The sequence below is a fragment of the Peromyscus eremicus genome, chromosome 13, assembly GCF_949786415.1.
Source record: "Peromyscus eremicus chromosome 13, PerEre_H2_v1, whole genome shotgun sequence".
NCBI classification, from domain to species: domain Eukaryota; kingdom Metazoa; phylum Chordata; class Mammalia; order Rodentia; family Cricetidae; genus Peromyscus; species Peromyscus eremicus.
Window position 1 is genome coordinate 3,180,705 of NC_081429.1, and position 15,006 is coordinate 3,195,710.

General features: G+C 52.2%; 2 protein-coding genes across 6 annotated transcripts in view; both read left to right on the forward strand.

The window, feature by feature from the left end:
• Window positions 1–3,869: 3,869 nt before the first annotated feature.
• Chrng (cholinergic receptor nicotinic gamma subunit) lies at window positions 3,870–9,340 on the forward strand. Of its 2 annotated transcripts, XM_059278464.1 has the most exons (12): window positions 3,870–3,924; window positions 4,111–4,250; window positions 4,361–4,405; window positions 4,568–4,677; window positions 5,214–5,369; window positions 6,025–6,122; window positions 6,897–7,097; window positions 7,274–7,388; window positions 7,624–7,738; window positions 8,366–8,582; window positions 8,750–8,883; window positions 9,167–9,340. In XM_059278464.1, exons 1-12 carry the CDS (start codon window positions 3,870–3,872, stop codon window positions 9,338–9,340), a joined length of 1,560 nt encoding a protein of 519 aa, XP_059134447.1. The 2 variants fall into 2 exon arrangements, with proteins under 2 accessions (XP_059134447.1, XP_059134448.1); XM_059278465.1 differs by lacking the exon at window positions 5,214–5,369.
• A 2,817-nt stretch (window positions 9,341–12,157) lies between these two features.
• Eif4e2 (eukaryotic translation initiation factor 4E family member 2) overlaps window positions 12,158–15,006 on the forward strand; it is a 30,453-nt gene continuing 27,604 nt past the window's right edge. For 3 of the 4 annotated variants that reach the window (XM_059277898.1, XM_059277899.1, XM_059277895.1), the window contains exon 1: window positions 12,158–12,266. In XM_059277898.1, the coding sequence (XP_059133881.1) occupies window positions 12,247–12,266 (20 nt within the window). In that variant the 5' untranslated portion in view covers window positions 12,158–12,246. Of the gene's footprint in view, window positions 12,267–12,426; window positions 12,739–15,006 lie in introns of those variants that run through there. The other variant, XM_059277897.1, reaches the window with a different exon arrangement.

The window sequence follows — 15,006 nt, forward strand, 5'->3', positions numbered from 1 at the left end:
CACAGTCAGAGGGGTTTGTCCCAGGATTCTTGCATCCTAGCCTATCATTGTGGCAGAGAGGAGTCCAGACAGGAGAGAGTGGCCCAATTATCTGCCTCCTTGTTGTACTGATGTAAGGTTATCACAACTCAGTCTATTTCATCACAGTGAAGTGGTGATGCCATTTGGTCCTGACAGCAGCAGGTAACGGTTTGCATCTCGAGATGTGACTGAGGAAAAGGAAAACCCATTTCAACCCCAAACCAACCCTAATTGCATCCAGAGTGAACTGTCTACAAACTCAAGGTGAAGTTCAGGAAGAGCAGCTTGTCCCGACACATACCAGAGAAGCAGGGAGTCCAGGACTCCCCAGAATTATCCAGCCATTCCTATACACAAAGAGCTGCTGTTACTGGCTACGTCTCTGGGCCATTCAGTGACACTCCTGGAACCCTGCCATATGGTGGCACGGTGGGCTGCAGGGCCACCAACTAGTCCTCCTTGTTCCAGCTGAGACTGTGGACTCTCCAGAGGTGACAACCCCCAAATGCCATACTCAACCGAGGGTGCCTTTTGTGCAGCTCATCAGCACCCTGAGAAGCCGTCAGGACTGGTCCTCCATGGTTGACTTAGAACCCCGTCTCCTTGTGGCCCAGGATGTCACATCCATCAAACAGCTTCCCAGGAGGCAGTTGGGTAAGCCTGTACTCCCCAGTCCAGTAGAACCACCAGTCTTCTCAATGGATAGCACATCAGTTACGAGTGAACGAGGCTTCGAGGACAAAATGCAACGAGTCATAAGCATGGCTTATGAAAACATGGCGGGAGGCAAGTGAGACAGCTCAGTGAGAAGAAGCTCTTGCGAGGAAAGCCTGACAACCCACGTTTAATTTCCCCCAAACCCAAATAAACGCAGAATAGAGAACACATTGGAAAATGTTGCTCTCTGGGCCAGGTGTAGTGGCACACACCTTTAATCCCAGCACTCAGGAGGCAGAGGCAGGTAGATCTTTGAGTTTGAGGCCAGCCTGGTCTATAGAGAGAGTTGCAGGACAGCCAGGGCTACACAGAGAAACCCTGTCTCAAAAGCAAACAAAAGAAATGTTGCTTTCTGACCTACACACACACACCATGGCTATAGCATGTGTAGGTTCCTCACACACGTAATCACAATAATAATATAATTTTTTTTTTAAAAAAACCTTCCTATGAACCTCTGGAGCATCTTGTCTTAGTTAGGGTTTCTGTTGCTGTGATCAAACACCACGACCAAAAGCAGCTTGGGAGGAAAGGGTTTATTTCAGCTTACAGTTGTAGTTCATCATACAGGGAAGTCAGGCCAGGAACTCAAGGCAGGAACCTGGAGCCAGGAACTGAAGCAGAGGCCATGGAGGAGCACTGCTCACTGGGTTGTTTGTTCATAGCTTGCTCAGCTTGCTTTCTTATACAGTTCAGAACCATCTGCCAAGGGGTGGCACTGCCTTCCGTGAGTGGGCTCACACTCACATCCATCATTGACCAAGAAAATGCCCTACAGACTTGTGTACAGGCAATCTGGATGGAGACCTTTTCTCAGCTGAGAGGTTCCTCTTCCCAGATAATGCTAGCTTGTGTCAAGTTGACAATAAACAAACGTGCCAACAACAACCTCAAACCAGGCTCCTTTGTGAACCAATGCAGTCGCGTCATGATTTGATCAATGAGATGTGAGCCATGTCTGTAAGTTCAGAATCTTCGGATTGAGCCAGCCACAGACTAAAAATGTGTGGAGGAAAAGTTTGTGCCTGGATTGTAACCAGACTTTTTCTTGTTATTATTTACTGATCCATAAAGCGTGACAACTATTTGTACAGCATCGACACTGCATTTCGATCTGGCTCCCTGTGGGGACTGAGGAGGAGGTGTCACTAGTTAGCTTCTCCAGCCTTTGTCACAGGTGGTGGCAAGAAAGAAGCATCTGGAATGAAGAGACCCATGCGCGTGCTTCTCTCTTAGTAGGCTTTCCCTCTCCACACCAGACTCTCCCAGGAGGCTCCACCCCTCCTAAGTGACTTGCCCTGCAGAGAAGGACAAGCCAGCTCCCAGACCTCTCTCCTAGAGCACAAAGGAGAGGGGAGACAAGTGGAGCGACCACTCTCCCCTTCCTCTCCAGGACACTTGTGGCAAGGCAAGCGGGGAGGGGCTAGAGGAACGGCAGGTGGCCACTGCTCACACCACTTCCTGACTAGAGAGACCATTGCTCATCCTTGGCAAAGGGGAGCCAGGTGGGAGCTGAGTCGGAGACAATGATGTCCAAAAAAAAATGAAGGAATGCATTTGGGGACACCAGAGAGCAAATGAGAAGGCCAGAGGCTTCGGAAGTGGAAAGGAACCTTTGGCTTTGGACCCTCCAGGGAAAGCGTGTCTCCCAGGTGTTTAGTGAGTGAATCTTTGCAGGAAAACAGGAGCTTTCAGAGGAAACAGGAACCCAGTGCAGATCTGGCACCAAGGACAAGCCACCCACAAGGTCCCCAGTGGAAGAGGGGTCAATTCGAGAGATGGTGGAAGAAGATGGCACCCCCACCACTCCCTGCTGGCGTCCACAGAGTCCTGGCGGACATGAGGGACTTGAGGCCCTTCAGGGCGCCGGCTTCTGAGCCTGACTTCTCATTTCTAAAACACACTGCACTGTGACAGCCATCTGGTAGGGCGGGGGATGTCTCCTAGACATTCAGAGGTATCCAGTGCGGGCTGGGGCAGCTTCCATGTGGTAGCACTTAAGGGCCAAATACTAATACACACTGAGCAGACTGCTTGGAACAGTCGGCCACATGACAGGTGGCCCAAGTGTTGACACAGCCAGCAGCAGCAAGTCCCTGCTCCTAGACCAGCCCCAACCTCGTCCTTTGATGGTGACGAGCCTCAAAGCAAATAGGACTCATTCCCCAGTCCTTCCTTCTCCTGCAGTCCCCTCCTCTGGCTCTTGGGGACACATCCTAAAGTCTGGCCTGCCTGCCCCAGTGGCCCATGAGTCTCCCAAGCAGCTTGACACATCCCTGGACCTCCCCAGCCTCGCACAGGACCTGGCATTATTTGTCTGGTCATTTTATGAACTGCAGCCCGACTGACAAGCCACTGTCCACAGGTGGCTTAGTACAAGAATCCCCCACATTCTAGATCCTTCTCAACCCTCCTAATCCCAAAGCTTGCTGGGTCTGTGTCCCTTGTCTCAGGGCATGGGAGAAGCTGCCATGGCCCCCTTATTGTCAATGCCGTAGTCTTCCAACATGCTTGCAGCCTTCTCCAGTCGGTGGCCTATGAGTCCCATGCTGCCCAAGATGCAGCCTAGGTACTTGTAAATGAAAACAGGATATGACACTGTCAAAAGGTAGACACTCTGTAGGTGCTTCTTTCCTGTGTCTTGGTCCAGTGGACCAAGTGAGTGACCCACAAAGGCACTGGGCTACTACACAACACCTTCACACCTCCCTGAGACAGAATGAGGGTACCTGACCAGTCACCACCAGCCTCCTCAGCACCACCTCCCTTCCCACCTCCATCTGTCCTTGGCCATTTGTTGGGTCTCCTAGCTGGAAAAATAGGGGTAGGACCGAAGCAACTAAGTTTGAGGGTGGGCTGTCTCTGTTGAGACAGTCTTGAGAGTGTCCTGTCTCTGTTGGGACTATTCCATCCCTCTCCCCTGGCTGGCCCAGGTAATCTGAGCCCAGATTGTACATATCCTGGAACAGCTGACAATGCTGTGGTCAGACAGCTGGTGGGGCCAGCTAGAGCTGGCAGGGATGGCTGGGATGGGAATGTAGGTTGACACACGACACCTCAGCCCACCCTACCCCATCCCCCAGACCTAGAGAGCTACTGTCCCACCCGCTGCTGAGCAGAGCTGAGGCACCATGCGTGGAGACCAGGGACCTCAGCTTCTCCTGCCACTGCTGGCTGTCTGCCTGGGTGTGACATGAGGGGATCTGAGACCTAGGGTGGGGGGTGTGGAAGGAACAGATCAGGAGTACCAGGCTACAGTGGGTGGAGAGTCTGGGGGTTGTCTGTGCTCTCCCCAGCCCCAGCATCCTGAGTCTCCACCTTGTCCCTCTGTGCTTCTCGCTCCTCTAGAATGAGTCTCCCTGTCTGTTGCAGGGGCCCAGGGCCTCAACCAAGAGGAGCGCCTGCTTGCTGACCTGATGCGGAACTACGACCCCCATCTGCGGCCTGCTGAGCATGACTCAGATGTAGTCAACGTCAGTCTGAAACTTACCCTGACCAACCTCATCTCCCTGGTGAGCTGCGGCGGGGGGGGGGGGGGGGGGGGGGGGTGGTGCACATGATGGGCACCAGGGTCCTCAGGAGGGAAGGTATAGGGGATTTAGCTCTGTCTTCTGTACCCCAGAATGAGCGAGAGGAGGCTCTCACGACCAATGTCTGGATAGAAATGGTAAGAAGCCACTGCTGTATCTTTCTGCTTATTTCGGTCGTCCCTGCCCCTGCCCTGTCCCCCACCCTCTGCCCGGCCTCTTGGGCCCTCCAGGCTGGCTTGCCACTCTCCAGCCCTGCGTAGCCCAGGGCAGAGGCCCGGCAACTGCCTCTTCATCCGCAGCAGTGGTGTGACTATCGTCTGAGCTGGGACCCACAAGACTACGAAGGCCTGTGGATACTGAGGGTGCCGTCCACCATGGTCTGGCGGCCAGATATCGTGCTGGAGAACAAGTGAGGAGGGGGCTTGGGCAGCACATGAAGGATACCAGGGTCCGGCAGGATGAGGAGAGCTGGAGAAAGAGAAAGAAGAGGATAGCTGGGTGCCAGGCTGAGGGTGGGACCCCAAGCATAGACACTGGTCCAGGGCACCAGACTTGACTCTAGTCCTGGCTTCCTGTAATGTGTTAGCCATCTGGTTGGGCTTTTCCCATCCCTGCGATCAGGAGCCAATTTTAACAACCCAAGAAAATGGTGAGAGATCATCGTGACACACAAAAATGGTTCGTTCAAGGTCAGGTACTCTGCAAGAGCTTCATAGCGTTAGCTATTTTACCATCACTGTAGTTATTAACACTGAGAAAGAGAAGCAGGGATTAGGAGGTGATTGTGGAGGCTCTGACTCATCTCAGGTCCAGAGCAGAGCAGGGCCCATCAGGAATGTGGCAGTCTGGGGGACTAGTGCCTCAGAGCCCATCCATGCAAGGCGGAGAGCTAGTCTGGGCTGTGGGATCTCCGCCACAGCTCTGTACACTGGCCTATGCACACAGCGTGGACGGCGTCTTCGAGGTGGCCCTCTACTGCAACGTGCTCGTGTCCCCTGACGGCTGCATCTACTGGCTGCCACCTGCCATCTTCCGCTCCTCCTGCTCCGTCGCTGTCACCTACTTCCCCTTCGACTGGCAGAACTGCTCGCTCATCTTCCAGTGAGACCACTGATGGAGTGGGGAGCTCTGGGGGGGGGGACAGCTGGGTGACCTGTACCTATTCAGGTCGTGACACCTGAACACGTCCTCCTGCTAAGTCCTCTCACCCACCCTCCTTCGTTGCTCCAGTTTCCTGCCCCTGTCCCAAGGGAGAACACTAATGTCTGGAGTATGCGGGCAAGAACACTCAGGCGTGCCTGCATACACATAGAACCATAGACAGGTGGGCTGTCCTGGAAAAGAGAAGCTGGCCAAAGCTAGCGTGTGACCCGAGCCACACCTGGGACCTCTGGATCTCAGTTCCCTCATCCATAAGCAGTGAATGGGAGTCTTGGGAGCAATTGGCAGGACTCCAAGAGGTCTTGGGAAGTTGGTAGGACCCCAAGGGTTCTCTTATGAGAGGCTTGTGTTTCTACTCTATGGTCTTTGGTGGAAGTAGGAGGGACAGAGAGGCCCTGAGCCCATTGGCCAGGAAGTAGCACCAGAGAGTCTGTGTTCCCCTGCATGCCACCACTAGGGCCTGATGGAGAACTAAGGGTGTGACACTGTGTATGTCAAAGCCAGTGCCCACAGCTGCCACAGATGACTGTGTCTGTGACCTCATGAGCACGTCTCCCTTGCCTCACTTTACCCTCTTTCCACTCCTGACCCACAGGTCCCAGACTTACAGTACCAGTGAGATCAACTTGCAGCTGAGCCAGGAAGATGGACAAGCCATTGAATGGATCTTCATTGACCCCGAGGCTTTCACAGGTAACCCCATCTGGGAACCCCTGCCAGACCAAGGCTGTGCCCTCCCACACACCTCACAATGAAAACTGCAGTATCATAGAATACGGTTTTCAAAAGATCCCAACAGAAAGCCAGGATTTGGTGGCACATGTATGTGATCCCAGCCCTCCAAAGGATTGAAAGTTTGAGACTAGCCTAGACTACACAGTGAGACCATCTTTAATGAGAAAGGCAGGAGAGCTTGGAAGATGGCTCTGTGGGGTAAAGCACTTACTGCACATACAAGAAGACCAGAATTCAGGTCCCCAGAACCCACATAAATGCTGGCTAAAAGTGGCAGGCAGCCTGTAATCCCAGCACAAGGCAGGCAGAAACAAGGGATTCCCAGAGCAAGGTTCTGGGTTCAAATGACAGACCTCGTCTCAGTATAAAAAGTAAAGTGATTGAGGAAGACACCTGATGTCAACCTCTGACTTCCATGTATATATACATACAAATACACACACACATGCATCTACACACATGTTAGCGTATACATACATGTGCACACATACACGCATGTGTATATATATATATATATATATATATATATATATATATATATATATATAACATATACATTCAAAAAAAGGATCCAGGGATGTTCTGACTTTTCCTACAATAATTACTCCAATTTTGGGAGGGGGACTCAATATTCAGTCTCCCATCCCACTTGTCTCCCTGTGTACTGGTGCCCATGACTTGGTTGTTCAGGCCATGCATTTACCCAGGTCACATCCCCTGTGCTCACCACAGAGAATGGAGAATGGGCCATCCGGCATCGACCAGCTAAGATGCTTCTGGACTCTGAGGCACCAGCAGAGGAGGCAGGCCACCAAAAGGTGGTTTTCTACCTGCTCATCCAGCGGAAGCCACTCTTCTACGTCATCAACATCATCGCCCCCTGCGTGCTGATTTCCTCTGTCGCCATCCTCATCTACTTCCTTCCTGCCAAGGGTACCCGGGACTGTGGGAGGGCAGCAGCACATGGGCCCATGGGGGAGGCCAGGCCTGATCACGGCACAGGGTGGCACCACAATCCTAGGACAAGGGTAGTGGGCTCCCTGTAGGGTGAGAAAGTTCCTCAGGGGGTGTGTGGGGACCTGCTCTGAGTGCATCTTGGTCATGGGCAGCGGGCGGCCAGAAATGCACAGTGGCCACCAACGTGCTCCTGGCCCAGACCGTCTTCCTTTTCCTTGTGGCCAAGAAGGTGCCTGAGACCTCCCAGGACGTGCCGCTCATCAGCAAGTAAGGCCAGTCCTCACACCTGCTTCCTGCCCCTCACCACTCATGCAGGGGGTGGAGCCCACGGCCTTGCTAAGCAAGTGTTCTACCAGTGGGCTATATCCCCAATACCCCCTTCCCTTCCTGAGGCGTTTGTCATGACCTTTCGCCAGGGGACCTGAGGGAAGCAAGGTGGGTGGCGCCTGGGTGTGAGGTGCCTAAGGGACACTCAGCCTCCTGCTTGCCTGACCCTGGACAGGTACCTGACCTTCCTCATGGTGGTGACCATCCTCATCGTCGTGAACTCTGTGGTCGTGCTCAATGTGTCCTTGCGGTCCCCACACACACACTCCATGGCCCGGGGGGTCCGCAAGGCAAGGCACTTCCCTGGCCACTTGGGCATCCATCTGTCCTTCCCAATCACGTGACTCCCTCCACATCCCTGTTCCCTACTCCCAAATTCAGCAGCAAATCTATGCCTTACGTATCTTCAGGCCTAAAGTAGGCAAATGATAATACCAATGGCCAGGGATACATTGCATGTACTAACTTCTTTAACATTCATAAAGACCCTTGAGAGGGTATTGATGTATTGACTTGATTGAACAGATAGGGAAACAGAGACACAGAGAGGTTGAGGAGCTTACCCAATATTACCCAGTTCCCAGAAAGCAGAGGAGAGAGGATTCTGTCCCAGCTGTCTGTGTACTTGGCAGACAGCTGAGAATCGTGTTACAAATGTAGATTCCCTAGGTACATCCCAGGAGCCTAGTGTATTCTAGCGGCAGGCAGGGGGTAAGGGTCTGTTTGTTTGAAAAAAGTGCCCTGGTGATTCTAAAGGTCACAAACGCTTAGAGCCCAGGTCCTGTGTCCAGGAGAAAGCAGTCAAGCTGAGCCAGGGCCTTGTCGCTGCCCCACAGGCATTGACTTCACGCCCATCCCCTCAAGCTTGGCCTGGCTGCCCCAGCAGGACCTACCAGAGCAACCCTGGTACTCTACAGGTGTTCCTGAGGCTCCTGCCCCAGCTGTTACGGATGCACATTCGCCCGCTGGCCCCCGCTGCTGTCCAGGATGCCAGGTTGCAGCTCCAGAATGGCTCCTCCTCCAGGTGGCCCATCACGACTCGGGAGGAAGGGGGTCTCTACCTCCCCCGCAGTGAACTCCTCTTCAGACAGAGGCAGCGCAATGGATTGGTGCGGGCAGCACTGGAGAAGCTAGGTGAGGCCCAAGGGGTGCCACTGGGGACAGCCCTGTCCCGTTAATGCATGTGGAGCTGGACACAGCAGAGAAGTGCTGGGCAAGTGTTCAAGTGGAGAGAACAGCCAGGCTTCTGGGGAGAAACCAGATCCCTGCTAGCTTTCTCCCACTGACTATTTCCCCAGCAGAAAATGGTCCAGAAATGAGGCAGAGCCAGGAGTTCTGTAGCAGCCTGAAGCAAGCCTCCCCGGCCATCCAGGCCTGCGTGGATGCCTGTAACCTCATGGCCCGTGCCCGGCACCAGCAGAGTCACTTTGACAGTGTAAGCTGGGGCAGGGTGGGCAAGTACTCTAGTGTAATATGGAGGCAGGATGAATGGGGTGTCCAGCTTAGGTCTGGGGATGGAAAAAGCAGAGCTGGGAAGGGGGAAGGAGGGAGCAACCACTGGGACAGAGACCATGAAAGAAGACAGGTTGGTACTTAGACGGGGTGAAAAGGCTGAAGAACAGAGAAGGAGGCCAGCTGTGGACCTAACGGTGAAAGAGGGAGCCAGGCTAGATGCTGCCCGGTCACACCTCTATCCCACAATGTGTTGTTGCCCTCAGGGGAATGAGGAGTGGTTCCTGGTGGGCCGAGTGCTGGACCGTGTCTGCTTCCTAGGCATGCTCTCCCTCTTCATTTGTGGCACTGCCGGCATCTTCCTCATGGCCCACTACAATCGGGTGCCTGACCTGCCATTCCCTGGAGACCCCCGCCCCTACCTGCCTTTGCCAGACTGAGCCCACCCATCACCCCGGGGCCCTGGAGTCAGCTCTGTGGGCCATGCTGTCTACGGAGCTGTACTCCGTGTTGGGATCTTGAGTGTGTATCGCAGAAGCACCTTGGGAAGTACCCATACATCACTGGGGAGAGAGAGAGAGAGAAATAAAGAGACAGGGGAGTTCTGGAGTGGTTGGTGATGGGTGTGGTCACTCATGACTTTGGGACTGGGATCATGTGGCAATGGCTGGCTCCTGCTGGCCCCAGTGTTACACTTCCTACATCCTCTCACTTCAGCACAGCATTACTGACTCCCAGTCACTTTGAAGCCCTAAGGGTTCTGCTTTTCATAATGCCCTTGGCTGGGTAAAGTCTTACCCTTTGAGGCCTGAGAACACTTCCTCCTGCCTTTTTGTAAGATGCATATTTATTATTTTTAACTAGATGTATGTACCTGGAGTGGGCTATGGGTACATTAGTGAGGGTGCCCACTGGAGGCCAGGAGAGGGTGTCAGAACCCTGGAGTTGGAGTTATAGGTGGTAGTGAGCAACCAGACAATGGGTGCTAGGAACTGAACTCATGTCCTCTGCAAAAGCAAGTGCTCTTAACCACTGAGCCATCTCTCCAGCTCCAATCTCTCTCTCCCCTTTTGTGAATTTTCTCTGGAAGAAGGTTGGTAGGAGATGTGGAACCTCTCTTCAAAGAAGAATGTAGGCCAGGTGGCGGTGGCGAATGCCTTTAATCGCAGCACTAGGGAGGCAGAGCCAAGTAGATCTCTGTGAGTTCAAGGCCAGCCTGGTCTACAGAGCTAGATCCAGGAAAGGCACCAAAAACTACACAGACAAACCCTGTCTCGAAAAACAAACAAATATAATAATAATAAATAATAATAATAATAATAATAATAATAATAATAATAATAATGCAGGGGGTGGTGGTGCACACCTTTAATCCCAACACTAGAGGGCAGATCTCTGTGAGTTCAAGGCCAGCCTGGTCTACAAAGTGAGTTCCAGGAGAGCCAGGACTGTTACACAGAGAAACTCTGTCTCAACCCTCCCCTCAAAAGAAGAAACCAGCGCTGGGTGTGGAGGGGTATGCCTTTAATCCTGAGCGCTAGGGAGGCAAAGAAGCCAATCACTGTGAGTTTGAGGCCTTCCAGGGCTAACAGTGATACTGTCTCAAAAAAAGGGGAGGGGGTGAGGAGGTGGGAGACACCTCAATGGTTAAAAACACTGGATATTTTCCCAAGGGATTTGGGTTTGATTTCCAGCACCCACATGGCAGCTCACAACCACCTGCAACTCCAGTTCCAGGGAATCTAACACACTCTTCTGGCTTCTGCAAATCACACATGGGCATGGACCACAGATGTATGCACAGGCAAAACACCTGTATACATAAAATGAAAATAAACCTTTTTTAAAAAAGCACTAGGATCTAGAGGTGTGGAATATAAATGTAACCCATTTCAGCTACCTGTCTGTCTTCTGGGTACCACAGCCTCAAAAACATACCTTCAATGATACTTTCCCATTCATTTGATGTAATACTCCTCCCCCACCCCCACTGATCACAAAAAAATTCTTAAGTTTTATCATCTTTTTCCATTGTTAGAAGTTCTTTACATTACGGACGGCACGAAGATTCACCTGACCCACATTTCACATGAGCAAGCTGGGTTCCAGAATAAGAGGAACTACCTAGACCACTCCTTTAGGGTCCAAATTCCCACCTCTGACTCAATCTCAGACACTGTAATGGAGATTCCTAGCCCTGAAAATGCACCTTTCTTTCCCTCTCTTCTCAAAAGCCAGGGCACTTGCAGAGCTAGGACTGGGCTGGGCCTGACAGGAGCGCTCCCTCAGCTTCCCTTGTGCAATGTATCAGGAACTAGGATACTCCCTTGAGGTCTAACTGGGGAGAAAAACATGGCCTTACTGGGTGACCAGGGGGCAACCATGGGCCAGTCCAGGGAGAACGTTTCCTCACCTGTAAACGCAGGAATAAACATTAACTTCTACAGGAATAAACATTAACCTCTGCCTCTCCTTGCTTCTAACAATGGAACACGCACAGCGGGTGGCTTTGGAGATCCATCACCAACTAGGGAATCTATTCACTCTTGTGATGTGTTTGGGGCGGTCGTTAAAGAGTGTGGGGGCAAAGACCGCAGTTGAGGAGGCAATTTGATAAATGAGACCATCTCCGTTCTCAGTAAATGTCTTTAAGTTTGTCACCCTGGTGCGACTTCCCCTACCTCCCTCCTTCACCCAAGGCAGGGAGGGTCTCATGTATCCCTGGCTGGCCTCAAACTCGCTATGGTGGTCCGGCTCGTCTGGATCTTCCTGCCTCCACTTCCCAAGAGCCAGGCTAACAAATTTGTTTGGAGTACTTTCTCGTCCACTACGGACACCAAGGGCAAAGGATCAGCTCTCAGAGACGAACACTTGGTACCATTTACTGAGGGTTACTGTGCTGACGTTTCCCCTGGAATCCACCGGGGTTAAAGCAGACGGCCGGCTGCGTAGACAGCGCTCAATACCTCGCGAAGGCGACCGCCAGCGAGCAGGCCTAGCCAAGGCCTTTTTGTAAGATGCATATTTATTATTTTTAACTAGATGTATGTACCTGGAGTGGGTTATGGGTACATTAGTGAGTGTGCCCACTGGAGGCCATGAGAGGGTGTCAGAACCCTGGAGTTGGAGTTATAGGTGGTAGTGGGCAACCAGACAATGGGTGCAAGGCGGGCCGCGACTGGCGCAGGGACTGGGCCGCCCTTCAGGGAAAGAGGCCCCGCACTCGGCCTGCGCGCCAACGTTCCGCTAAGCGGCTCGCCAACCGGAAGTAGCCGGGCCCTTGACGAAAGGACCGGGCAGAGCGGAAGTCACTCCGTGAGGCAGTGGCGACAGCGGCGGCGAGAGGATGAACAACAAGTTCGACGCGTGAGTGGCGCGTGGCCGCCCCCGGGGCCCCTTCCCCCAACCGTCCCCCGGGACCGCTCCCGCCGGGGCCGGGCGCGCACTCAGCCGAACCGCTCGCTCCCGGGCCGCCGCGGCCCGAGCCTCCCTGCGCCCGCGGGCCCGACGGGGCCGGGAGAACGCGGCCGAGGTCGCCGGGACCCCTGAGCCGCTGGACCCCGGCGCGGCGCGGGCCGGGGGAGGGGAGGCCGCACCGCCCGGAAGGAGATTTTCGGACGCCCCGCCCTGGTGGGTGCGGGCTGCCGGCGGCGTGGAGGGGCGGGACCTCCGCGCTTCGGGTGTTTCCGCAGCCTTGCTGCCCTCTGAACGCGGCTCCCCTCCCGCACTCGCTCTGCGTCCTGGGAAGGTCACCTCTCCCTTCTGAACCTCGGTTTTGTCTTCTGCAAGCGGGGACGGTAACAGAGCCCGTGTCGTAGCGTTGGGCAGCTGCGATGAGGTAATGGGGCAGCCGCGATGAGTCCTTTGGCCTCTTGAGTAGGGAATGCTTTTCATCTCACTCAGATTCTTCCTGCTTCCTCCCCAACACCCCCCACCCCCACCCCCGTTCCTGTCTTCCAACTCCTAGTGGCTGCCCACTCCTGCATTCTTTCCAACCACCCACTCTCATCCCCAATTCCAGCATCGAACAGTTAGTTGGGAAGTACGGAGAAGAAATATAAAAGTGTTTGAGGCGGGAGGCATTCTCTCAATGATTATATCTTTTTGCATTTAAAAACAATTTTCGACGGGCGGTGGTGGCGCACGCCTTCAATCTCAGCGCTCGGGAGGCAGAGGCAGGCGGATCTCTGTGAGTTTGAGGCCAGCCTGGGCTACAGAGCGAGTGCCAAGACAGGCTCCAAAGCTACACAGAGAAACTCTGTCTCGAAAAAAGAAAATAATAATAATAATAATAATAATTTTCGTGTCATTTAACAGCACTTGAGTTCACAAGAATTTTATCTTTGGTAGAGCTCCCTCCTCTCTCTTATTTATGGTAATCTAATCTGTCTTCTCATTCAATGACCTACATATTTTAGTTCTAGGCCCACCAAATGTTTGCCAGTGCTAAAGTTCACCAGTCTGAACTATTGCTCTAACCTCCCTAGTGGTTACAACCCAGCTGGAGAGAGCGATCAGAGCACAGTCTACAATGCTTAGAGGTACGAGTTGTGAGGGTGGAGTGGAACCACCAATAGATAGATGGTGAAGCTGCAGGTTTTTCTGATGTGTGGACTCAGGAAGTACTGGGATTCCAGCCGTCAAGGCAGCTCTTCACAGGTTTTCGTGATGGCCGAGTGAACTCCATGTCTTGAGAAAAGCAGATGTCTTCTCCACCTTGCTGCTTTGCTTTGCCCAGCAGGAGAGTAACCCCCTTGGCCTCCCATCCTAAGCTCTGCAATACTAGCTCCAGATCTGCAGCCTTCCTCTCTTTTTTAAACAAATCAAACTGCATTCCAAGAAGATAGTTTTTAGGTCATCTGTCTCAAATAAGGGTACTTATAATGGCCACCGTCTTAGACACTGTTCTATTGCTGTGAGGAGACACCATGACCAAGACAACTCTTTTTTTTGTTTGTTTGTTTGTTTTTGTTTTGTTTTTTTTTGTTTTGTTTTTTTGTTTTTTTTTTCAAACAGGCTTTCTCCACATAACAGCCTTGGCTGTCCTGGAACTTGCTCTGTAGACCAGGCTGGTCTGAAACTCACAGAGATCCCTCTGCCTCTGCTTCCTGAGTACTGGGATTAAAGGTGTGCACCACCACCTGGCCCAAAACAACTCTTAAGACTGACTTCCTCCAACAAGGCCACAGCCCCTGATCCTTGTAATCCTTTCAAATGGTTCCACTCCATGGTGACAAAGCATTCAGATGTGTGAGCCTATGGACCATTCTCATTCTGACCTGCACAGCTACCCCCAGGCATCTAGGTATTTCTTTTTTTTAACTTTTTTTAGGTGAGCATAAAGTAACAGGTTCTGTTATGACGCCTTCATACTTATGTACCGTTACCATTCTCATGCTTTCCTGTCTCCCGTGCTCCCTCTCCTCTAGCTGGTTCCCCTTTCTACTTTCCTATTATATTGCCCTCTATTTCCCACTCTCTTCTTTATACTAACTCTGCCAAAGAGATCTTCTCTTACAGTAATGGGAAATGAGGCTCTTCAAAGCTAAGTAACTAGTGTAAGACAGCCTAAAGGGCCAGCTCAGGATTTCTCTTCAACTTCGTTCATGAGTTTATCAACATTTTGCTTGGTGGTTTTAATTACTTGTAACTATTAGCTGTTGTAAGGAGTAGGGTCTTTTAATGCCTACCTTCTAACTTTGCAGAAAAAGAAATAAAAGCCTGATTTCATTTGAAATTAGCAATTAAAGACCTTTGCCCTTAGTTTTGGTTTTATCATTTTGGGTTTTCACGTGAAAACCCTGCAGTTTGTGGACTGTTGTTCCGTATTTGGAGTCTGCACTCTTCATCACGTCTCCCCGAAATTTTCCAGAATCATTCTCCAAGCACAGCCTCCAGTAAGTGCAGTCGTATGGTCTGATGGACACAGGTTGACAAGGAGCTCTGACCTTTAAAGCGTGGGCTCTTCGTCTGTGCATGTGACCAAAGCTGGTGTTGACTTCAGAGGTGGCGTTGGACTCACCACTTCACTAGGTCTGCTGGCCTTTCTTGTTATTAGATGCTCTCAAGAACTACAGTACCAGCTTTGGTAAACTTAGTTTTCAGA

Bases quoted from the DNA above. Each gene is read 5' to 3' on its own strand.
- Chrng (XM_059278464.1), top strand. From the start codon at position 3,870: ATGCGTGGAGACCAGGGACCTCAGCTTCTCCTGCCACTGCTGGCTGTC. The intron at 8,583-8,749 runs GTGAGGCCCAAG...TTTCCCCAGCAG, and splicing joins GGCAGCACTGGAGAAGCTAG to AAAATGGTCCAGAAATGAGG. The intron at 8,884-9,166 runs GTAAGCTGGGGC...TGTTGCCCTCAG, and splicing joins AGCAGAGTCACTTTGACAGT to GGGAATGAGGAGTGGTTCCT.